Here is a 25693-nt window from a genome sequence, read left to right on the forward strand (position 1 = left end):
TGCGCCACAATTGATTGATGGCTCAACACACTCGCACCGTAAATCCTCCCGACAGAAAGGAGGCGAATCAGTCGCCTGCTTCTGCTCCCCACCCGCCCGTGCTATTTACCTACTTACTGCATGCTCCCTCACTCTGCCTCTTCTTCTCACGCGAAACACCAACGCGGGGTTAAATTTATTCAAAACAAAGTCAAATTTCTTCAACCTTTATGTTTTTCTGCAAATTGTGCAAATGTGCATCAGCGACACACAAATCTGCTTATCAGACACTTTATATGTAAATTTGCAGCGAGAATTGAATGACAGAGAGTTTATGTTGTGAGGCTGTTATGAAATTAAAAGAGCCATCCACTGCTGTGAAGAAGAGATGAATCCAACAGCCTTTTTTTTTTTAATCAGCTGTCGCCATTCTGCGCGATATCATCATCGTGTGATGTGAAAAACAAGGCACAGGCAAGCACACAGTTTAAAGCCTGAAGTTAACAGCACTTGGGAGATAAAACAACTTTTCTCGGGGGCTGTGCTGTGCTAAGGAAATGGCAGTCTTCCCTGGGGAGGCCACACCAGTGTTTGTTTCTGAAGAAAAACACTACGGGCGTCTTTTTAAAGCAGCCCCACTAATCAGAAGTGATCCGCTCACATGTGCGATCCACTTCCCCCTCAGGAGGGAGGGAAAAAAGTGCAGGCTGGTCACAGACACAAGAGAACAATGTTGGAAATAAACATCCAGGATGAGAAAAGATGGTTGAAACATGGACTAGTATGAGGATTGAGTTCTAAACTTGACCACAAGCTGCGTCATTTCCATATAAAATTCATTTGTGCATGAGCAGTTCAAAAAACACTTGCTCTGCAAACATGCTTTTGCAGAATTTTACGCAGGTGGAATGTAAAATATGGCCTTGAGAAGAAGTGAAACCAAACATGTCCAGAATAATCCGGCAGCACTTCTTGAGAAAACATAAAATATTTGGACGTTTCTTTGCACACATTAGGGCAGAGTGAGCAAACACTCTCTCTGCTTAATGAACACACAACAACTGGATGATGCTAAAGCGCCCGGGGCTTGTGTGAGTAACTGGGTTGATAAGTGAATATAAACACAGACTGCAGCTTCAGAGGGTTTATTAGGAGTATGTTGATGCTGATGCAAAGTTGCAAACAGTTAGTACATAAAGTAAGCCATCACTTCAGCTGCATTCTTCTTTGCCTGCACCAGTCTTACTGGACAGAGTGAAGGGTCCTTATCTTTTCTGGTATCTTTTAGAACAGATTTTAAGATTATTTTATTGGTTTTTAAGTCTCTTAATGGTCTTTGCCCTTCTTATTTATCAGATTTGCTTTTATCACATGAGCCAGTGAGAGCCCTCAGGTCTTTAGGTAGTGGACTTTTAATTGTACCAAAAAGGTAAGAACTAAGACCCACGGTGAAACAGCTTTTTATTATCACGGCCCACGCTTGTGGGACACCCTACCTGAAGATCTGAGGGCTGCACAGAGCATCAATATTTTTAAAAGCAAACTCAAGACCGACCTCTTTAGTCTCTCGTTTAACTGAGTTTCATTCTTAACAGTTTTATTTCTTAATTTATTTATTATCTAGTTCAAATTTTGGTCACTTTCATTCTACTTTATTTATTTATGTTATTATTTATTTATTTTAAGTATAGCATCTTATTTTCTTTTGATGGTTTAATATTTGAGTGTTTTATTATCTTAGAAATGTATTTTATTTTGGTGATTTTAATTTCCTGTGTTGATTTTTAACATCTTATTTTACCTCCAGTGTTTCCTCATTAAGATATCATGAGAGCGTTTCCTCAGTTCGTTCAGCAACTTATTTTTTTATTTCTATGTATTGATTTTATTTTTTGTATTGTTTTTATTACTATTGTTGCATATATTGTGTTTTTAACATTAGGATTGTGGGTTGGGTTTGGGGTCAGGGCTGGGATCTTTTTCTTAATTTATTCTATTTAAGGTTGTTTTTATGTTCAGCTCTTTGTGTTACAATGCCATTGTATGAAAAGCACTTTATAAATAAAGTCTGATTGATTGATTGATTGATTAAGTTAAAGTGCACCCTCAGGAGGACAATGTTAGTTTCCTCTGTTGTATGCATGTTAGTGTACTCCTGATTTTTAAACTGTAACAGATAGGTATAAATAATAAAGCAGCCTGTTGCCCTGAAAAGCCAGAGAAAAAGAAAAGAGGGAGGACACAGCAATCAGCCTCGCTTGCAGCATTTTAAACGACCACAACATTGTCATAATTAGGTTCCCTCTCAAGGAATCACCAGGAATCCCTTCCACTAGGACAAAAGCCTTTTACACTCTCCCTCTCTCTCTCATAATTAAAATTAAGCCTTCACCCCTTACATGAAGATGTAGTGTGTGCCATATTCTGTCACTTTAATGAGAGTGATAAATGCTATGCTAGCTTTGGCTATTTATACATTTTATGGCACAAATTGTGGCATAAAGGGCACAAATCAGACGAATGACAGACGAAGGACAGCTGCACCATCGTCCCTCCATTAAACGCTGAAAATGGCCAACTGTGGCCCGAGCAGTTAATTAGCCAGAGAGGGCCTAATCAGAGTTTTGGAGCCGCGGTCCTCCCCAGGTAACACACTAATAGGAGAAGCTTGTGGAGACACAGATGGAGGGAGGAGAGTGGAGACACGGTAACTATTGGCTTTGGGCTCCTCAAAAGAAAGTCATGAGTATCCCATAATTACCTGGTTTGACCTGAGAGTAGAAAGGATGATTTTTGAAATGAACGCCCCTACTGGTCACAGGGCTTGCCATATTAAGGCTTATGAAACTATAAAGCAGCATGTGAAGTCTCCATCAGTGTTTTCTCACCAACATAAAGTATCTGTTACAGATTTAAAGTTAATTTAATTTTAGATTGTAGATCATTTGAATCCATAGTGCTGGATTGTTGTCTTTTATTTTCTGACATGTTGTTTTTGTCTTTATATAACAACACTTTCAACTGTCATGTAGCTTTAAATGTGATGCTGGCAGCAGGAATCACTCCATGTAATTAACAGTGTAGGGATGTGTTTATTGACACTGGTGTATCAATACTTCAATACTTACAAATAGAGAGACTGATTAATCGGTCAAGCCTATTTATCGGACTGTTTATTGGTGTTGGCCGATGTCTGCACTCACAACGCCAATTAAAAAACAATGTCTGCAGACACTGCAGGCAGGCTGCTGTTGAGGAATGTAAGCGCTCCCCCTTGTGTCCATTCAACCATTCTGCATTCCATCTGCAGCGCTCAGGTGCTGTGGAATTGTAGGAAACGAGCCAACACTGGAGTGCATTTATTTAATTAACATCATGAAGGGCGGCTGTGGCTCAGTGGGTAGAGTCAGCCGTCTATCAATCGGAAGGTTGGCAGTTTGATCCCAGCTCCTGCGGTCACATGCCGAAGTGTCCTTGAGCAAGACACTGAACCCCAAATTGCTCCCGCTGTTGTTCAGCGGTGCGTGAATGTTTACGAATGAGATTAGCTAATGATGGTCCCTCACTACATAGAAGCCTCTACCATCAGTTAGTGAATGGGTGAATGAGTAGTGTGTAAAAGTGCTTTGACTAGTCAGACAGACTAGAAAAGTGCTATATAAGTACAAGTCCATTTACCATATTACCGAAAATCGGCTGACCTGGTGTCTAATTATCTGCAACGGCCGTTCAAAAACTCATATCAGTCAACCACCATCAATTATTCTTAAAATGATGACTACTGAATGAGTTTCTCTATTCGTACATCATACTACACAACTTGTATAACCGTGTTTTTATCACCTCAGAAACATCTCTACAACGCGGTCCGTTTTAACTTTTAAAGACACAGAGAAGATTTCACATGCTTTAATCTCATCACGCCTGGACTACTGTAACAGTGTTATTAGCAGCCTGCACAAAAAATCCCTTGATCGTCTCCTAACTGACAACCGACTGGTTTTAACCAGAACAATAAATATGACCATATTTCTCCGGTTTTAGCTTCCTGCACTGGCTCCTTGTATGTTTTAGAATTGATTTTAAGATTTTACTGATTATTTTTAAAGCTGTATCTGGACTTTCTCCTAACTATAAAGCAGAGCTTTTAGTACCTTACGAGCCAACGCGTGTATCGAGATCCTCGGGCAAAGGTTTATTGTGCATTCCTGATACAAAAATGAAAGCGAAATGGGACAGGGCATTCGCAGTGAGCGGTCCGACACTCTTGAGCGATCTGCCCGAGAAGATCAGGTCTGCTGAGTCAGTGATCTCTTTTAAATCTCTTCTGAAAACTATACTTTTACTGTAAAGCCTTTCCTGATTTTAACTGAATTTTATTTTGTTTTAACCGTTTTAAGAAATATATTTTAAAACACTTTTTAGAGTTCTTTTAGGGGAATTGTATGTCTTTTAAAATATGTTTTATTGTTTGATCTTGACTTGTGGGATTTTATAAACTGCTTGTTTTTATTTTGTTGCCCATGTAAAGCACTTTGTGACTTGGCTTTTAAAAAGTGCTCTACAAATAAAATTACTATTATTATTATTATTACTTCCACAATATATCTATCGCTGCTTCTCTTCTGTCAATTTTACTGTGCCAAGACAACTCTGTTTTCTTCTTTGCTCATGTCACATGACTGTGGAGACCAATCAGACATGTGAAATAAGTGCCAAGCGACAACCCTTGCATGTGCATGCTCACACATTCACACTCACACACAGACACGCACCCCTTCCTCTTCAGTCATCATCAGACTTTGTAAAGATGGTAGAGTTACACAGAGACTAAACACAGACAGAAAGAACCACCTGCTGAACGTCTGAAAATACTGCTGGAGAGTTTTAATGGAGGCAGAGCAGGTACAGGTAGCAGTTATCACCAGTGGTGGGAAAAACACAAAGTGTCCTGCCAAGTACAAAAATCAGATAAAAATCAGAAAAAATAAGTGCCAGTGCTCCCTTTATTCACCTGGTGGTATGTGTCATGCAACCAGTATCAGTAAATCATCAATTTCTACATTAAAGAAAAGATATCAGGTGATAATGCTGATTTTCACATCAGACATTGATTGAAAAAAAAACTTCAGTGTGTGATACAAACGACACATAAAGAACCTCTGCATCACAATGCTCCTATGCAGGTAATATAAACTATATACAGTAGCTAGAGCTGAGCACATGTTGTCCCTTAATCTGTTAAATGTCGGGATCACTTATTTATCAAATATCGAAGCTTTTAACTTCAGTTGGATTCTGTTTTCTTTGACGTCATTTAGGTGTTACCTGACTTCACTGCAAGGACGCAGCTTTGTGGCAGCAGACGTCTGCACTAGGGGGGCCGAGTGTTGGGTCGGTCAAGAACAGCCTGGCTCTGAAAACCAGCTCTCTCGTGAACCATACTGTGAAGAGCAGTTTAGGAATAAAAAGGGCCAGATCTCGTTGAGCCAAATGATCCTGATCACTACAAAGAGCTGGAAACCCGCCACTCGGAGCGTCTACGGTGAGGTTGTTAACCTAAAATAAGGATCCAAACCCTGGATAACAGACAACTTGAGCAACTGCATACAGCCTTTGTAGATTTGAAGTAGACTGTGGATCTTTATGGATACAATGTTTGGATGAAATCTTTTCAACGATTGAGATTTTGAAGATTTACAATGCAAAACTTTAACTTCATTTACTTGAATTTCTTCCACAGTTTGGTAAGTTATAATGACTTGTTTGATTTCATTTTGATCTGCACACACAGTTTAGTTTCATTGAACTTACCCTTCTTAAACATTAATTAAAGCCCTGTTTGAGTTATGAGATTTGCTTTTTGGTGTTAAAATTTTTTCAAAGTGTTGATCATTTTTTCATGTTATATTCCATTTAAGAAGTATTGCATTGCGGCGCCGATGTCCTAGCGGTTTAAGTGTGTACCACATATACAGAGGCTATAGTCCTCGCCACAGCAGTCGCTGTTTCCACAGCGATTCAGAGCGTGCTATGTGAATCTACAGCTGATACATGTTGCTGTTTATCATGCAGACATGATTACATGAAGAATAGAGAGGAGGAGATGAAATACACGGCCGATGTGCGGGATCCCATAAGTGCTGTAAATACGGGAAACACAATGCCACCGAGCGGACCAATCACAGGGCTATCTGTCCGTGTCGATTCTACAGGTAGTTACATTTTGGAGGAGGTGCACGTCAGCTATGTGCGTAGGCCTCCGTTATGTCCAGTAAATAACTTTCTGCATGATGTACAGTACATCTCCAAATGCTTTAATTGATGCAATCAGAAGATGAAACCTGCAAGCAGTTCACTGTTGTCCATATTAATTCATTGTGGAGACGATATAGACATTTTATAACATGGGTCTGTGTGCTTATCATGCAGATTATTCCGTCTGGTTTTGCACTTTAATCAGAGATTTCAGTCCGTTCTTATTTTCAATAGATAAATGGTGGAACTAGAGAGTCCCCAAAGTGACGTAATATGACAAGATATTGAACAAAAAGGCTGCTTTTAGTAGCATAAATGAAAATGACTTTCTCTTATGTCTTGTAAAACATAAAAACACATCTTTCTCTGCAGCTATTTCCGGGAAAAGTGATGTATTATATTGTAAAAGAAAAAAGCCTGCAATTGGCACTTTAAAAACAACATCATAAACAACTCCACATCACTATTTGGTTGAAAGAGTTGAAAAATAATTCCAAGGTCTAGACAAAAAATAATCCATAGATGAGGATTTACCTGGATATAAAAGGTTGAAGATAAAGAGTCCACTATGAGAGACTGCAGGATGGAAAGTACAACAGAAGTTACCTGATTCTCTACTCAGCATATTCGATACACAGTGGAGCAGTTGCACCTTGAAGTCAACAGAGGACAGGAGCGAGCACATGCCCTCTCTGTGTGAGAAACAGCAGAGGAGGCAAACACTCTCCCAGATAAGACACACAAATGCCTTAAGCAGCCTAAAGTTAATCAGAAAAGCTCTCCGTATACATATCAAACAGGTTCCCCAAAATAAAAACCAGCCGGCTCCTGTTACGTAATCTCGACAACAATCAACCAGCAAGCACATCCCACAGAGGAGAGAAGCGTTAGAGGAGGAAACGGAGGAGAGGAAAAGGCAAAAAGAAATGAAAGTCAGGCTGTCCTGACTGCTGATGTGATGCTGTAAACAGGGAAGCGTTTTTTCTAACAATTAAAGAGCAGGGGCTTATTGATTTCCAATGGTGCTCTCCAGTGACTTGCTGGCTGTCACAATGAGGCCCGGGGTAAGGTGACCATGTCTCTGCTCGACGTGATAAACCTTGCATGTCATCAGGTAGGGAGGACGCGGTGTCCCCCTATCCCTATCCCGCCCTCGCTGCCTCGCAGACTGTCGCTTACGGCATTTATCACGCTGCAAAGTGAAATTATGGGCCGCTTCATTTAGTAATGAACTCACCGAGGAGTTGGCGAGTGCAGGTGGCACACACCAACATATAAACGCAGGAGTAGGTGAGTCAAAGTTAAGAGAGATTAAAAGGTAAGGTGTTCATAAAAGCACACATTCTACTTCCTAGCGATGTCTTGGCCAGCGGAGTAAACATGCAGCTCAATGTGTGGCTTCACAGGCATCATGGGAAGTGGTGAGGGGTCAACTCCAGCCTTTCTCCAGCAATAAACAACCATAAATCAGAAGACGTGCTGTCACTCCAGTAGATCCATCATGGGAGAACCCGGGCACCTAACACACATGCACACACAAATGCTGGTAACGTGGTGATGAAAATAAAGAAAAGGCCCATGCAGATTGATTGGCTCTTTTAAATGAGTGGCAGTGGGGTTATGTTGATCGATTCCTCGGATAATTGACTGATTCTGGTGTTGTTAGAAGTGGAGTAACGACTACATGTCAGCGCTGTGATGTGACACAGCCCGCGGGCATCTTAAGTTATAGACGCAGCTCGTAAACTGACAAAGGAAATTACAACCCCAATTCAGTAAGAGTTGGGACGCTGTGTAAGATGTTGAGAAACAGATTTTGATGGTTTACAAATCATTTTAACTAGGAATGGAAACTCAAAAAGTATTTGCCATTATTGATCTTTGGAAATGTTAAAGATCACTTATCGATTAATCATTAAAAAGAACAAATGCTTTCCATGTCAAAAACAAAGCCAAATGCGTTTTTCCCTTGAACCAAATTTTCATTCACCATACAATGTATATAACTGACGGTACTGAGTAGCTACGGATCATATTGAGGTGTACAAAATGTTAAACACGCTGAATATCAACGTGTGGAGCAGGCTCATAATCTCCGTGGACACACAGTCATAAAAGTGAAGGCTCAGACTTCAACAAGAGAACTGAACAGAAACATATTTTAGACTCAGTGTCCAGTTTTCCGTCTACACATTCCTATTGAGAAAAATAAAAGCATATGAACACGGTCAGGTGTCAGCCGGGGGCGCAACCGGGTCATAATCAGTCTGGCGGCTGCGGAGATAACAAGCGCTCATGTAGACCTGTCACTCACCATTGAAACATGCTTTAAATTTAAAACACCTCTCTGTTAGCTGAACAAAATATGAGACCACATGATGTTTGTTCCACATGGTATTCAATCAAAACAAAGAATGTGTTTGAGTGAGTTCTTAAACAATTAATCGATACTTATAGAAATAATGCAAAGACAACTTATTAAATGTAGAAACTGAAAATTTGTATGTTTAGGAAAAATAGACGCTCATTTAAATTCGACACCAGCACTACATTTCAGAACAGTTAGGACAGGGACATGTTCACTGTTGTGTGTCGTCACCTCTTCTTGAAACAACGCTTCGTTAACGTTGGGAACCATGGTAGTTTCAACATGCATTAGTGGATGCGGCAACAAACTGTGTGCACAATAAAGGGTTTTTGGAAGTGATTTTGAGCCCATGCAGTGATTTCCACTGCAGAGTCATGTCTGTTTTTAGTGCAGTGCTGCCTGAGAGCACTAAGATCACAGCCATCCAATATCCAATTTTATCCTTGCCCCATTTGTAAAGAGATGTCTCCAGATTCTCAGAATCTGAATGATATTCTGTACCAGTCAATGAAATTCTTACACTGGGGAACATTATTCTGAAACTGCTTTACTACTTCCTCACTAGAGCGTAACACGGGAGTGGATTTTCACTCCTGTACCATCCCACTCGCACAGAAAAAAATCTTGTCCCGTCCCACTCCCGGTAAAATGACTCCCGCTCCTGTACCACTCCCATTTTTTTTCTTCTTTTAGTCTTTAGGAAATGAATACCTCAACGAACAAAAGTGCATAAAGGTACCTTCACAGTTCACATAGTGTACCTGAGTTTTAGAAAACTAAGACCCGAGCACTCATCTCGGGTTAGGTGTACGCTCCACTTGTGATTTTTGTCAGCACTTCACTTTCACTTCACATCAGAAAACCCGTTCGTTTTTGTATTATTTGCAGACGCAACACAGGCGTGCTCCTCCGCCTGCAGTGCACTGATCAGCTGTTCATGTCTGTAGCTTCAAACTGACAAAAATACAACTAAACTTAATACTAAGTGATTCTGACCGCGCCAATGTCATGCTGTTTACTGGGGACACACGTGGACACCTTTATGAGCCGGAGAGAGATTCCCACGTTACCTGGTGGTGCAGGTGTGTAAGCTGTGAGCTAATGTTTACAGTTTACACACAAGAGAAACTTCTTGCTGTCACAAGTAAGACTTAACAACAGTCCCTCTAGAGTCTAGACCTTCCCGCTCTGTTCTGCTCCCGTTAACTTTTTATCCTGTACCATCCCAATCACGTAATTAATAGCAAATTTGACTCCCATCCCGTGGGAATCATGTGACCCGTGGGATTCCCGAAAAAATGTCAGCCTCTATTCCTCACCCAGTCTATCACGGAGTGGTGCACCTCGTCCAATCTTTAACTCTGAGAGTCTCAGCCTCGCTGGGATTCCTGTTTTATACTATGCCATGCTACTAGCGTGTTGCAAATTAACCTCATTAGCTGGGAGATGCTCCACAGTGTTTTTTAGCATAACAATACATTTTCCGTGCTTTGTTGTCCTTGTCTCAACTTTTTTGAAAACATGTTGCATACATCAAATTCTAATAAAGCGTTCTCAATGATTTACAAACCATCACATTCTGTTCATATCAATATTTTACACAGCATCCCACCTCTTATGGGATTGGGGTTGTTATGTTGCACAAAAAGTTTGTTTTAGCTTTTGTTTTCCCGAGATCTTTGGAACAGATTTAGCATGCAAGATTGTGGCAAGAAGTGAAAACGCTTGTTGAAAACACTTGAAGCGATAGAAAGTTGCAGAGAACTCCACTAAACTGAAGTGCACCCCAGGATAAAATGATCTTGTTTGCACTGCCATTTGAGCTGCATTACAGTATTGAGTCCTGGCTGGAATGCATGCTGCATATGAATTTTCTTTTTTATTGTCACTTGAAGTAAAAGTTGATTGCTATTTCCATGGTTGAGAATTCAGCCAAAAGGAGATGCTTCTCATTAAATATTCCTACACCTCTGCTGGCGAGTCCCCATTCTCTCCAGACTGGACCAATCAATGAATGAACTTGTTAGTCAGGCGTTAAAAGAAAAAGTATGGAGTAGTCAGGCATATCTGGAAATCCTCCTGCTTTGTGGCAGAGACAGTCACAGCTGTTCAGAACTGACTGTTAGAAACACAAAAATAAAAGACAATAGCAAAGCATGAATTTGAGACTAAGTTTCTGACAGATCTAGAGTTAAATAAATGGAGAAAAATGTCCAAAAGGAGCAAAATCTCTGCAGATGACACCTCCCCTTTGATAACATTCTGCCAGCTTTATTATGCCAAGAGGTGGCCGCTGAGTGGAGGAAAGGACACTGATGCATAGAATGCAAAGCGACTTTTAATTATTCTTGGGAAAAGAGCACAAGCCCTTGGCTTGTTTACCGCTTTACCGGAAACAGCTTATGATTGCTTTGTAATTATCTCCTTGATAATGTAAAATTTACCCCCCACCTCCTTTTTCGTCCACTCCTTTCCACAGAGCACCACGCACAAGTGCTCAAGCATTCATCATTTAGCCCAAATGTTTTAACTTTTATTGGAGGGAGGCGGAGGGAGGGCTAATAGATTATGGGTAATGAAGCAGCTCCTGCAGTAACACAAATAGGACTTGTTGTCAAAGACACAGGCTAAGACACGCCTGCGCCACCATAATCAGTCTCTCTTTTGTCTCATGATAAGCCGGGAGCCTAACCTTCACCCAAAGAGCACATCATTTCCCCTATGAGGGACTTAATGAGACATTAGCCATACTAACAAATGGTGGACGAGAAAGTGAAAGTGACTTTCCAGGTAAAGGCCGTTTGCTTGACCATAATCAGTCCCCAAGTGCAGCTAAAAGATGGAAACAACTCTTAGGCTTCGTCTCAACAGCTTGCTGTGGCTTTTATGACGGGCCTCCGAGGGCCCATCGGATGCCATGTAACATCTTAATATCCCTCAAATAGAACAGGTAATCTGCTTTTGTTGTCGGCTTGTCCGCTGTGAGGCAGACAATGCAGTTTGTCCATTTGGGCTCGTAATGCTGTTTAGGTGTAGCACTGTGCTGAAAAACAATGTCCTAACACAATGGGCATGTATGTGCAGGCTGAAGGTTTATTTATAGTACTGAGGGTTATTTAATACAGAAGGCATTCAAACTGGAGCTATGGGTATAAATAAGGGAATGTAAACCAGTACTATGATTCACGTGCATGACGAGTTATTTGCATTGAAATCCTACTTTAGATCATGTCAATATGTATCTGGCATTATTGAAACATTGAAGCATGCAGTAATATAGTTTCCTTTGTGTAGCACTGATTGGTGATATGGGACTTTGGACACAGTGGTGGTTGGATAAAGAAAGGAAGTGACGAGCTGGTGCGTAGAGGGGCCCTGTTCCCCCTGCCGGGCCTCCCAGCTCAATTAGCTCAGCTCATCCCGGCTTTCTGCTGATGGGGAAAATCAGCAACGGCACACTGTACCGCACAGTCCGGGGAGTCGAGCCTGTTAGAGAGTGAATGAGGGAGTCAATGTGTGCACATTATGCGTCTGCTCATGTCTCACATGCAGATTTTGCATTTGTGTATCCTTGTGTGTGTGTGTGTGTGTGTGTGTGTGTGTGTGTGTGTGTGTGTGTGTGTGTGTGTGTGTGTGTGTGTGTGTGTGTGTGTGTGTGTGTGTGTGTGTGTGTGTGTGTGTGTTTGCGTGTATGTGTGGGCTGGCTCATCTCGGTATGACTGGAGCCCCACAGTGCTCTCTGTATCAAACACCTGAACCAATTAGGCTACACTGGCAAAAAAAAAAATCTCCCTAAAGCCACTTACAGTAATGTCATAAACAGTCATGCAAAACTGAAGTTAGAAGTTGTCTGGATTCACTTAGTGAGATAAAAAATGATGAACTGGAGCAAGACCAAGACCAGAGAGTGTAAGTTTTGGATAATGAAACTCCTGACAGAGACGAGAAAGGTTATATATAACAACACTTTTCGCCAACTACTCTAGGCTAAAAAAAGAAACTTCTTCATGTCTAATTTGAACTCTCAGTCACAACCGACAACAGAAAAAGAAAAAAAAATCGATTTGAACTTTTCTTTACTCCTGTAGCAATCACACTGTGAATTGTCCTCAGAACATTCTCGCACAGTGTTGTCCAAACTGTGAAGGTACTCGAGGTGGTCTGCATGTGAAATATAGTGCATAAATCATAGAGATGGCTTTCAGGATGTCCTAAAGAAAAAAAAAAGGCCAAGGTCTGAAGGAGGCAGGCTGGGCTTTGGCTTTATGATAGTGTTTGGAGGCAGGGGCTGGGACCTTTTCAGAGATGTGATGCACATGCGTGTCAAAGGCAAAGTGAGATGGAAAAGAGCACTCAGGGTTGGTTAGAAAAAAAAAAAAGAAAAAAGGAAAAACGTGACTGAAATTGCTTGGCCAGCACATCTCAAGGCCAAAATCTACTTAATCATGGAGTAGAGACTGTCCAAAAAGAAGCAGTGTAATAATATTCCTGCATAAAAACTGCCCCTCCACCTTCCTTGGTGACCCGCAGCCACTTTATGACACACAATACACTTACCTGACAACACACACTCATCTCATCTACTGCTGTAACTCTTCCCAGAAATTAATACACCTCTCACACGTGCTCAGTCTGTTTAAAATATAGCCGGGATTGCTGCAGTGCGCCAAGTAAGCAGCTAAACAAACAAAGTAAATACACTGATAATGCCGATGATAACATCCAAGGCGAAATGAAAGGATGAAGGTCAGTAATTGAGAGAAGGTGGGGAGATAGAAGCGTGGTGTGGTTTGTTTTTCTCCTGGCAGGGGTCCATCTGGGCGCGTGCAGCGGGCTCCGGGGCGGTGTAGGAGCACGTCTGTGCAGAGGTTAAGAAAAGCAATTAATCCACGGCGGAGATAATCAAAGGAACCTCCCCCTCTAGACACCTTGGTGGGGGAGGAAGAGAGAAGGAGATAGAGCAGGGGGGAGGGAGGAAGCGGAGAGAGACAGACAGAGAGGGAGATGGGAAAATACTTGTTTACAGGCGCTGCTGGTGCGATCAAAAGCAGGGGGGTTCGGCTCTGCCACCGGGGCCCCTCCGTTTCAGGTGGAATTGATAACACTTCTGATGTACAATTCAATGTTTGTGAGAGTACTTTTACCTCCCGGTGAGCAGGCAAGGATTTTTCACAGTCTAAGCTGCGTTTGCTTTCATCTCAGATTTTGCAAGGTATCAACAGATTGTCAATGGTGAGGAAGACATTTTCCCACACATAATCAAAGAATGCAGTCTAGAGTGTCTGCGCTCCCTCTGTTATGATGTTGATTCAGACAGCTCAGTGCGGGGAGGCTAGAAAACAAGATGAATATCTCTGAAGGCTAATATTGTGATTACATTAATTCATCCCTGAAATGAGCACCTCAAAGGGACACAATGGAGACTGAAAATGGAGCTCAAAGATATTCCATTCAGCCTTTATTGGAGGTTTTTGTCAACTAAAACACAGAGAGTATTCATTCAAGGGAGAGTTCAAAAGCCCCCTTTTGAAAATCTTTACACTACATTTAACTAATGACATGACTAATTTTACAGCTCCATGAGAAATCAAAGCTTGTTGCTCCCTCTGGTGGTTCACATTTCCCTTTGGTATTGAAATAAAGTTTGTATTTAGAATGTGGGCACCAAACCTCTTTTATACCCCTCTAAGAAACCCAGCCCATCTTCTTTCCTTTGTGCTCCCACTGCTCTGTTAAATCTTTAAAGATGACCATGGAGACAAGGCAGCGACAACTGAGGATTGCATCCCACTTGGGCATAGGCATGTCTGTATATAAATAAGTACCAAGTGCTATGTTGCTCTGATGTTGCGGTTTGAATCATTTAAAAACTGTCTGGTAAATTTGGATTTCTGCATAACACACTGTCTATCCTAAGCAAGAGCAAAAACTCTGTTTTTAAAAAGTTTAACTTCTGAATAACTTCCTTTAACATCAGTGTGAAAACGATGAAGAATACAGTCCTCTTTAACAAACTTCAGACTGAATGTCACAGAGGCTAATGGCCAAATTACAACAGATCGGTGTCCGGTCCTTCTCCGATCCGTCACAGTCATAGACTGTATAAATAATGGACTTAGTATCCGTGGTGTCACCCATCTGTTTCTGAAGCCAATCGTCGGCACGAGCCATATTGGATATGCTGAAGTCAACCTAAGGTCTGTCGAGCGAGTGTGAGGTAAAGAGGCAGGCTTTGAGCCTCCTCACCAACAGCTATAGTGTTCCCGCCTGTCAATCAAGTCAGCTGTGCATCTCATAATGGAAAACTTGTGATCTTAATATCTATCCAGCAATCCAGACTACATGCGTTTCTTGTACCAGGCTGTAAACGTGTTTATTTCTGATGTAAAGAGCGCCTTCTTTGAATTAGTTTGCGATGAACTGCAGTTTTTAACAGTCCCGCATTGGCTTCAATGCATCAATCTGCACAGAGCAGATGGAGCTGGACAGGAAATCAGGCATCAAAACAAAATTAAAACATCTGGTTAATTTTCAGAATAAAACACTGTGTTATCACCAGATTGTATTTCACTTAACTACAACAACAAACCGTCATGATGAACGGAGCAAGGCATGGAGTCAACAGGTCAGAGGTTTTCAGAGGATGTGAAGAATCACTGATTCAGTGATTACAGCGGGAAAACAACAGTCACATGACTCCAGCTGTCCGGTGGTGCTGCTCCGTAATGCGTTCCGAAAACGCAACCGGTGGGTGTTGACGTAAGAGAGAGCACGGAGCCGGACCACAGTGGATCGGAGACGGACCGGACACGGACCTGGTGGAAGTCCTGTGTAAATGTAGCAACAGAATCACTTCAGAGTTTGAAGTAAATCCAACGTTCTTAGAGAGCACTCTTCACGCTATACCAATATTGACTACGAATAAGTTACGTAGCCTACCACATGACTCCTGATGTCCCCCACAACCAAGGATGGATGGGGATAGATTCCAGAGGTTACCAAGCAGGCCACTCCCTCAACAAGTGTTTCATCAAGTTGTCGACAACACGAGGAGGCTGACCTGTTAGCACCCACTCCGTCTTACCTCCCTCCTTCCCCACACACAAAAACATAAAAGAAAGAAAAAAACCCAGAGAGGAAAGAGGGCAAGAAGCCTGTTTGGGCTAAAGCTCATCCCTATGTTCCACCGACTCCCCTATTTTCATGAGGGAAATGAGGACAGAGAAAAGAGAAAACAATGAGAAGAGTCTGGAGCAGATTGTTAGGAAAAAAACAGGGAGGGCAGAACCAGGGTGGGATGCTCACTCCTGCCGGGTCAGGCTGTCTGCTCTACCAATTTACTCTTGTGAGGGATGAGGGAGAGAAGAGGAGAGAGAGGGGATACTGAGAGTAGAGTATTTAGAGAGATGTTAGAAAGAAGACAAGGCAGGCAGAGACAGGGCGAGAAGCCTGTTTGGGCGAGCTAAACCCGACCAGGTAAGGCTGTATGCTCTAACTATCCCTGCATTTTCACGAGGGAAGAGAGAGAGAGAGAAAAAAGGATCAACAGTAATCTTTTTCTTTTGTTTTTTGGCCTTCAAGTGACATAATTTCTCCTCATCCAGATCCACTGACGTGTTTTTACTGCTTCATCTGACATCTTCTTTAGCTCCCAACTCGCTCATCATTGAGAGAGTTGATCGAGCTACAAACGCTCTACGTCCTACTTCTATTGGACAAACCAGAACTTTCCATCCTAGCTGTTCAGTTTCTGCTGCCAACTCTGCATATCTAAAGCTTTTCCTTTCATACTCCTCCGCAGAGTTCTCCCGGGGCACAGACAGTTCTATGAAATAAGTATGTAAAGAGTATGAGTAAAGTGAGTGTGTAAACATCCTGCAGTTAAAACTCTGGCAGACGTTCGCAGGTCAGCTGTGAGTCAGTAGCAGCACTTTCACAAAGTCTTGATTAGATAATTACCCATCCATATCTTGGCAATATGTTGCAAGGGGAACAACACGCTTCTCATTAAACTGCCAACGGGCCCTGCTCCTGTGGGTTGCTATCAAAAAGCAAGGTGTTCAGCAGATACACACTTGTTGATTAAAGAAAAGATGTGCCAACATGGAAATTGGATACACTCCTTTGGGGGTAGTTGTAAGAGGTGGGAGTAGTTCTCGGTGCAGAGCAGACTATGCACTGAAACCATGACAAACAGCGACAGGCTTCCTGGAACCTCGAGCAGATCGTCGCTGCATCTGCGCAGCTTGGTGACACAATCCTGAGCTTCTGCTGACACACATGGAGCGGCTTAATCCACAGTCGATCTCTACATCTCTTATTTGCCATTAATGGGACACACGGAATCTCGGGGTTCTTCAGGATGGTGCTTATGCGAACCTGGTAAGAGTTGAAATCATGATTTCGTACTGGCTTCCCTCCCTCACAAATGCTGCCAACTGTGTGTGAAGTGGCACCCGACCAAGCTAGTGGCGGCACTGAAGTGGCACCGCAGGAACCCAAACTTAGTCTCTGCAGTGATGTGTGCCAGACGGGCTCGACTCAAAAGAAAAGTGCTCATCTATCAATCATACTATTGATTTTTTGACTGATTTATTATCTGGCTTTTAATAGATCAGAAAATATTGAAAGCCGCTCCTCACAGTGAGCATCTTTGTCGAAGGGGACATTGTTAAATGCCTTTAATTGTCCTACCACTGCAGAAAAGCAGCTGTTTTTGCTTGAAATCACTAAAAACAAAGTTTGAAAAGAGCTCCAAAATGATGTTAAGGAGACAACAATGTTGATCACGCTCATGTTTTTTGGCAATGTGTGAAAATGACTGAATACTGGGATGAAGTGTGGAAAGGAATTACATACATTTTAGGTTATGAACTTCCTAAGACGTGTGAAGTGCTGTATCTGGGAAATTTAACTGGAAAATATACAAAGTAAAGACATGTACCTGGTTGGAATACTGCTACTGGCATCAAAGAAAGCTATAACAAGAAAGTGGTGTAAGGAGGACCCCCCCCACTCAGAGAAACTGGTTGGACATTGTGGAAAAACGACACGATATGGAGAACTTAACACACAATTTAATACTTTAACAATCTGCCTGCCAAGGGAAATGGAAAAAATTGACTGACTTTATAACCCATCAAAAAGTCTGAAGAGAATGGACTAATTTAAAGGAGGCTAAACTGACATTTGTTAACTGACACCAAAGTTTGTTTAATGTGTTTATTTTTATGTAACCTCATTAAGAAAAGCAAATAAAATATAAGTTAAAAAAAAAAGGAGACAACAAAAAGATCCCCTAGAAGACCTCTGCAAACCTGCTGATACTAAAAATATCAATCTTTACTTTAATCTCCCATCAATCATTCTGTTTCTACCTCTCTGCTGAGGCTGTTACTGGAAGAGGAAGACACAAAAAATACCATATTTTTTATGTTTTCTCTTTTTCCTGGCTGTAAATTGTGTCTCCACTAAATCCACTCAGGCTACAGACTCATTACACAGACAGAAGTGACTCACATGGATCAAATACTGTACATAAGAGCGCACACAAAGGAGCTTTCATTTAACCGAGCCAGTGAGTGAGGACGAACGTAACTTGAGCCTGGCTGTGATGAAACATGCTGTAGGCAGAGGCAGACATAAAAAAGTGCATTAGACCTTACTGCTTCTGAGAGGCACGCTGTGTTACCTGCAGCTTTCTTTTTTTTAAATGTCTTGAATGATAGGCTTCGCCGCTTTCTGAGCAGGACTGCCAAGTGCTGGCACGCTTTTTGTCCAGACAAACTGAATACATTGCTTTTGAAGAGCGACGAGGGCCGGGGCAGAGGATTGCAGACTGGAATTCTAAAAAGACATGCACAAAATGTGTGATGAAACTTTCAGCACCACGGACAGCAGCCTTCAAGAAGCCTGACGAGTGGAGTGTGAGAGAGGCAGAGGGTGGAAAATAAGACGAAGAGATGGAGCAAAGTGGGAGGCAGTGAGTTCATTTGATAATTAAGCAAAGACATCATCTTCCCCACCCCGTGCATTTCAACTCTCCCCATGTCTGCTCTTTGAAAAAGTGAAGGCGCCTATCCCCAAACAGACACACAAACACACCAAACACTCCTGCAGCAAGACCCAGCTTTTCCACAGTTTTTCCCCCCATCTCTGTGTCTTAGGCTGAATAATGCAGGGCCTTTACCCAGCGCTCAAGCATGAGCGGATAATCTGGCCACAAGGACAGGCTGTGTCAACATTTCCCTTTACTTCCTTATTTATTTATTTACCCGCCCGCCGTAGGACTCGGGGAGGGCGAGGGAGGATATGTGCATGGCTAACAACATGCTGGTCGAGCAGATGACCTGCTTTCATGGGGTTCACTTTTATTTTTCACCAGGATTTTTAAGAGGAACAGTGCGGACTGTGCCAGAGAGGTTTCATCTCCTGAATTCAAAGGTGGTTTTGGAAACCAGAATATAGCTAGACACCAAATGTATGGACCCGTGCAACTAATGATCCAAAGTTAACCCTGCAATATCGTCTTGAAGAGATATAGAAACAAAAAGAGAAAAATTAAAACAGTCACAACTCATACTTTTACATTTCTTCTTGTATATTTTTCAGAAGCTGCATCTTGGATTGACAGAACTGTGCTTCACTGTTGACAAGTTCTAAGACAGCAATGTTGAGTTGAATTCAAGTGGGTGTTTTGTTCAACCAACACTCAAAGCTCAGAATGTTTCATTCACAATGAAACATATTGCTTAAAGAGAACATTCAGGCTGGAGAGGTAGAAAAGTCACTGTTTGGAGTCCCACTTGATATAAAAGGTAAACTGATGGAAATCATTCAGCCAAATGTTCATAATGACTTTGTTTTTAATTGACTTAAGGGGACAAAAGTAAAACCAACTCTTCATTTTAAAGATCCTATTGCAAGAGGAATATTTAGGGGACAGATTCACAGATTACCAATAAGGTGGCTCAAATCATGAAAGTTTGAGCCGTTGTCGAAATCAAACTTTAGAATGATGATGTTGCATTGATTAACACTGCAGAGATACCCACTTAACAAGTATCTTAGCACTAGAATTGACAGAGAATGGCTAACAACCTGAAGGATTCTTATGTAAACAAAACGCTGCTCAGGTGGGACGCAGAAGACAATGCTGAGAGTTATTTTAGCAACGGAGTCTGACAAATGAGGCGATAACAACATTTCCTAATCACCATAGGAACTGTTCTCTGCAAAAAGTTCTCAATCTGTCACATTGTTCATTTGTTACAGAGCTGACATACAACTTTATTTCCATTTTCTCAATCAAAATACAGACGAATCACGCTACAGGATGCCATCTGTCACCTGTGCTTGTTTACATCTGGGTAATAGGACAGTATAGCATGATGGTAGTATCCAGTGCTACAGCTTAGACACAACATGACTGACATTTTAGACCTACAATAATAATATATACAAATATATATATTCTGGTGCGGAGTAGAGAGAGCGACACTGTTTCACTGTTTAATCCACTAAATGTGCACAGTCCTACCAAACATATAACAGATACAAATTAATCTGTGTCAGGCCCATATCACCCAATCAAACTGATGAATGGATGTTTCAGGGTGGCTCTAAACTGTGAGAGGGTTTTATCCGGTTATGAAACAGACTGTTATTAATACTGATGCCTCAACATGACCTACAAGAACAAACTAGAACTAGAAGTATCTAGAAGTGTAACTTTTACATAGCAGTTTTGTTTGCTTGTTTCAGCGACCATTGGGTCGGTGATGAACAGCACGCTAACAAAATAGCCACTGTTCGCAAAGACTCACAGTAAACGATATGTTAGAAGACGACAGGATTCGATTTTCAACACTAGAAAAACCAAGGGGCTCCTTTTGACTGTTTTCACTTTTATTTTTCATGTAGCTTTGTTAAATTAAAGAGTACAGTGCTGACGGTTCCTGACTTTTCCTAAAGTTGTTTACGTATTTAAAATGTCACTATACAAATTGCACCAGAGGCAACAATTATATGGATACTTGTACCTACTTCAGCCACAGGCAGTCATGACGATTAGATTGATGCATTTTCACGCTGGGCATATGTCTATTGGTTGTTTGATAACTATCATTGTCTCTATAAAACTTAGAGACGGGCCTTGAGTTAGTGTACAAAGCAATTTGAAAAGTTTTGGATTAATTTAAAACTGAGAAAAACAGACAACTGTATTTTGGTAATTTTGGCAAAGAGAAGCTCAAAGAGAGAGATGACTGCTGAGAAAGTCTGACAGTTGTTTCAGGAATCGGACAGTGCAGACCGGCCACCTATCTGGACAAGAAGTGGATAAAAGTGACTCGCCAAGTTAAGTTTCATATAAATATATACATGTATACTCTCATCAATATACAGTATATCCTTATACAATAAACACATCATTCTCTATATTGGGCATTTATCATAACAGATAATACAATTTGGAATCTGGCAGTCCAAATGACCTCTTGTGGCCTTTCTAGTAGAAATGGAATTCTGGCCCTTCTAGTGCAGGGGTTCCCAAAGTGTGGGTCAGGACACCCTGGGGGGGGGGGGGGGTCACAAGACACAAATTGGGGGTCGTGAGATGTCTTCCAGAAGGTTTTTATTTTTTAAGTTATCTAAAAATAGTACATTTAACCCATTACAGTAAAAAAAAGACAAAAATAGTTACTAAACTTGAAATAAAACCATGAAAATATAAAGTGTAATGAGTTTTCTGCCTTTCTTTTGGCCAGATGACTCCTAAGTTTAGAGTTAGAGACCATTTAATTATCAAAAGCATCAGTAGCAGTACGTTAATTCATAATGGCACAGGAAACACAGCCATATGCACATACAGGGAGGCTAATTTTCTGCAGACCAGCTAAAAGAAGACACATTAAATCACCTTGAGATACAGTGGGAGTCACGAGTCTTGTTAACACTAGAAGCCCTGTTCTAGTGTTAATACTGATGCCTCGACATGACCTACAAAAACAAACAAGACCACCATGATGAAGAGTAACTAGAAGAGTAACTTCTACATAGTAGTTTAGCTTGTTTGTTCCAGCGACCAACAAAACAGCCACTGTTAGCAAAGCGTCACAGTAAACAATATGTTAGAAGACACCAGGATGAGATTTTTAAGCAGGAAACACGACTTCCACGTACAAGGCATGATAGGCAAAAAGATTAGGGTTACTGCGTTGTCCAAAGGGGTCTGAAGATCAACACAAACTGAAAGTTCCCAACAGGAGCTTTCAGAACCACAAAGCAAAGCCGTGAACTTTTATTTTTAAACCTTCTCGCTGAAAACAAGGGATGTTTGTGTATGCAGCCAAAATCTCTGCTGCTTAGTCAATTCTTCATTGTGGATTTAACTGTCTTAAGTTTGTAAGTGTGCGGCTCCCCAATTGATGAGCCAAAATCCATTTTGCAGCAGAAACTGCTGAGGCTTAATTGTTGCACATTTAAAAAGCCATTCACAATGACTTTGCAATTCTGAATCATGTTTGGGGTTGCTTTTTGTTTGCTGTGCCTAAATAACTCACACAATATGACTCTTAGCACTGCCAATCGCAGGCTCAAGCATTAAGAGCCTAATCCTCTTTAATTTGTGATTACTTGTAATTCAAAATGGTAGCCTACTAAACCACAGGAGATTTATTGTTTGAATGTCCTCCCTCACTGTTTTGCAAGCAGGATACTGATAACAGAAATAAATATCCTGTATATATATCCTGAGCTCTCATGGTGGCATTCAAGTAAATTACCATAAAAATCACTGTACAAATATTTTGGCATCAATCACTGAGCATAAATTGCTAAGTAGCTGGGAGCCCTCTTAGCATTCATAGTGAATGATTTCATTGGCATTCTTGTGGCAGATGACTTTAGCCGCACACATTCCTCACACAAATTGGAATGTGAGAATTAAGAGGGATTTCATACAGCACGATAAGTGTATTTTAAAGGCAGAACTGATTAAGCTTGAGGGGGAGAGGGAGGAATTAGGTAATTATCTCTGAGCAGACACCACCACTGCTCTGCTGTGTGAGAACAGGCCCTGACACTCAGGGATCAAAGTGCTCAGCATCAAGTCTGTTTCCCTGCTACAAACTCAAAGTGCAACCCAAGTTTGTATTACCTGATTTCAGCACAGACCTGGCAACTCATGGGTGTCAGGATCCAGGAATATGAAAGAGCTTGTGATCTCTGCGTGGAAAGCATCACTCACATCACTGACTGGAGTAATATAACACTGAACATGACGCATTTCTGTTTCTTCAAAGGAATACTAAGTTTGTGTTTGCCTTTTATTTATTTATGGAATTCCTGGCATTAGATTTATTTTGTCTACTAGGTTAATTCATTATTGATTTCAAGGGCAGGATGTGTGAGCCTTTACAGAGAGAAGTTTCGGGAAGGAAACCTTTCAGAAAAGTAGATAGGAGACACTCAGTCGGCTCCTTTTCCGTCTCATTATTACTATGATGTCAAGCTGTAAAAGTTAGCTGTAGATGGTGAATTACAAGTGAGTGGACTAGGAGTTTCCAGGACCCTCATGTTCATTAATTAAGCCAAAATTAAGTTTTAGAAGTCAACCGAAAAATGTATGAGTGAGCTCTAAAATTCAGCAGACTATTTTTAACACAGCATGTTCTTTGCAGACACAGCCACGCTCATTATCACCCAAAGTGATGCAGTTTTGTTGGAGAGACTGGTGTCCTACCTGCTCGTAGCAATTCTCCCAGGTGAGGTTCAGGAGGCACGAGGAGAACAGCTCATCTTCGGTCCGGGCATAACCGTCCATGGTGTGTGCCAGCCTGCTCGGTCGGAGGAGTCTGCGGAGCTCTTGTGCTGCAAACAGATATCTTCTGTTTGTCTTCCCTCGGCGGGTGTCTCTGCCTCTGTCTGTGTCTCTGCCTCTGTGTGTGTCTCTGCCTCTGTGTGTCTCTCTGCCCCGCGTGCCTTCTCTGTCCGGCGCCGTGCAAGATGCTCTCAAACGAGCAGCGCGCGCGGTGAGCTGGCTGCTGCTGCTTCCTCCGTCACGTGGGCGTCTTCCCAAAAAAAGAAAAACAAAGTGGGATGCTTTCGAGGGCGATGGTTCCCAAGTGGGGACCGCGGACCGCTTAAAGGTGTCAATGTGGGGTCAAGAGCACCCAAAACATGATGAAGAGTACTTTACATTTTTACAGTAATTTCTTTTCGCAGCTTATTGACAGGTGGGCTGTATTTTTCATTCATTTCCCACCTGTAGTTCCGGCTGACCTGATACAAACAGGAAGCTGTTATTTCCGTTTGCTAATTAACTTCACCTGTTAGTCCTTTCCCCCAAAAAAACTTTATTGAAAACGTTCAAATAAACAAACAGGTCTGACACGTGCGTCACATAGCCTGAATATTTTTAAGTTGCTCTAATATGTTTGGATGAGAACTAAACAAATTAAAACAAATTAAAATCTTAGACATGTTAACCCTCCTATTATCATTGGGGTCAATTGGACCCCATTCAATGTTTAACATCTCTAAATTAAAGACCAACATCATTTATTATTTATTATTTGGCTTCATATTTCATGACTTTTCCTAATTTAATGGGGACAACTTGGAAAACATAAAATTAAAATGTTGATATGTTCTAATTTCCTGTAAAGAATAATTATGCATTGGTGTTCCTTGGGGTCAATTTGACCCCAGGCTGTTATAGCTGTATAAAACATATAAAATATCAACATTTTACACACATTTTTTTTGGTTGTTTTAGATGATACTGAGGTCACTATAACCAAGGACACTTCTGCATGTGACTGCTGGAGCTGGGATCAAACCGCCAACCTTTAGATTGAGGTATAATATTTCCAGCCACCATCTCTTTAAAGACATTCAATGATGTGTCCTGTGTTACATGCGCATGACAAACAAATACAAATAAAGTCCTTCTGAATGCTTTAAGTTGTGTCTATGCTTGAAATATATTTTATTTAAAAGGCTATTGAGATAGTCAACAAAGAAACATAAAGTACCTGACACACAAACCTGGGTAACAATCAGTTTCTGGAGGTTTAAATTGGTGGGGTCAAATTAACCCCAGGGATAAAAGATGTTAGTAAATTTTAGGGTAACAGAAGGGTTAAAAATGTAAAAATGTATCAGTGTACTCCTGGCATGCCCATAGTAGAGGTACAAAATCAGCCTTGTAGTTTGATAGATGCCATAATGCTCATAAGATGCACAATATAGTAATGAAGGAAATTATATTGACCTGTTTTGAGTAGTAAAAGAATAACTTCAAAACTCAATAGTGGTCTTTCTATGTGTCCATATCTCTGAATTGGTTTACTAGGAGTGATGCTTGCTCTGGGGTGCCCTTGGCCTTGCGGTTTAAGTGCAGTGGCTGTAGTCCAGGTTCAACTCCTGGCCAAAGCTATTTGCTGCATGTCTTCCCTAACTCTCTACTCCCCAGATTTCCAGTCTCTATTATGCTCACCTACCAAATAAAAAGGCCAAAAAACTTAAAAGGAAATGATTGCTCTGAAGTCTAAAAATATAATATTTAGCTACAACTATCAAACCAAAACTAAATCCTAATTTGACCTTGATCAAAATCAAGTTTCTGAACTGAAATGTACACAATTTTATTAACTTTTTATTTGTTAAATGAAGTTCAAAAGACGATTGACTGACTGCTCTGTTAAAACATGATGTCTCTGCAGTATTCTTTACAGGAGAAGGGAGTCTTTGAACTTTCTAAAGCCATAAGTCTCTGCTTTGAACCAACTCAAGAATCTGTTCAAGTGTGGACTGTACCAACTTAAGGGATCTTTGTATCATTATCAGCAAGTTAGATACATGTTTTGGTTAGTGGACAGGGTGTGACTTCAGTCCCATGGCTCCACCAGCCAGATCCCTTTTTTCTTTCTTTTTTAAATGTATTTCCAGGCTTTTTTCATGCCTTTATTTAGACAGGAAGTCACAGTGGATAGACCAGGGAAATTGGAGAGAGAATAAGGACTGAGATGGGGGAATGAGGCACAGGTTGGAATCAAACCAGGGCCATCAGCTCACATGGGGCGC

The 25693-nt window shown here is 41.3% G+C and overlaps 1 protein-coding gene across 1 annotated transcript in view; it reads right to left on the reverse strand.

Annotated features, from left to right (window-relative positions):
• ppargc1a (peroxisome proliferator-activated receptor gamma, coactivator 1 alpha) overlaps positions 1-23929 on the reverse strand; it is a 327674-nt gene extending 303745 nt beyond the window's left edge. Inside the window, 1 exon segment of the mRNA XM_034677128.1 lies at positions 23349-23929. Within this exon segment, the coding sequence (XP_034533019.1) occupies positions 23349-23429 (81 nt within the window). The 5' untranslated portion in view covers positions 23430-23929.
• Positions 23930-25693: the final 1764 nt, after the last annotated feature.

The sequence above is a fragment of the Notolabrus celidotus genome, chromosome 23 (genome assembly GCF_009762535.1).
Source record: "Notolabrus celidotus isolate fNotCel1 chromosome 23, fNotCel1.pri, whole genome shotgun sequence".
In the NCBI taxonomy this organism is placed as follows: domain Eukaryota; kingdom Metazoa; phylum Chordata; class Actinopteri; order Labriformes; family Labridae; genus Notolabrus; species Notolabrus celidotus.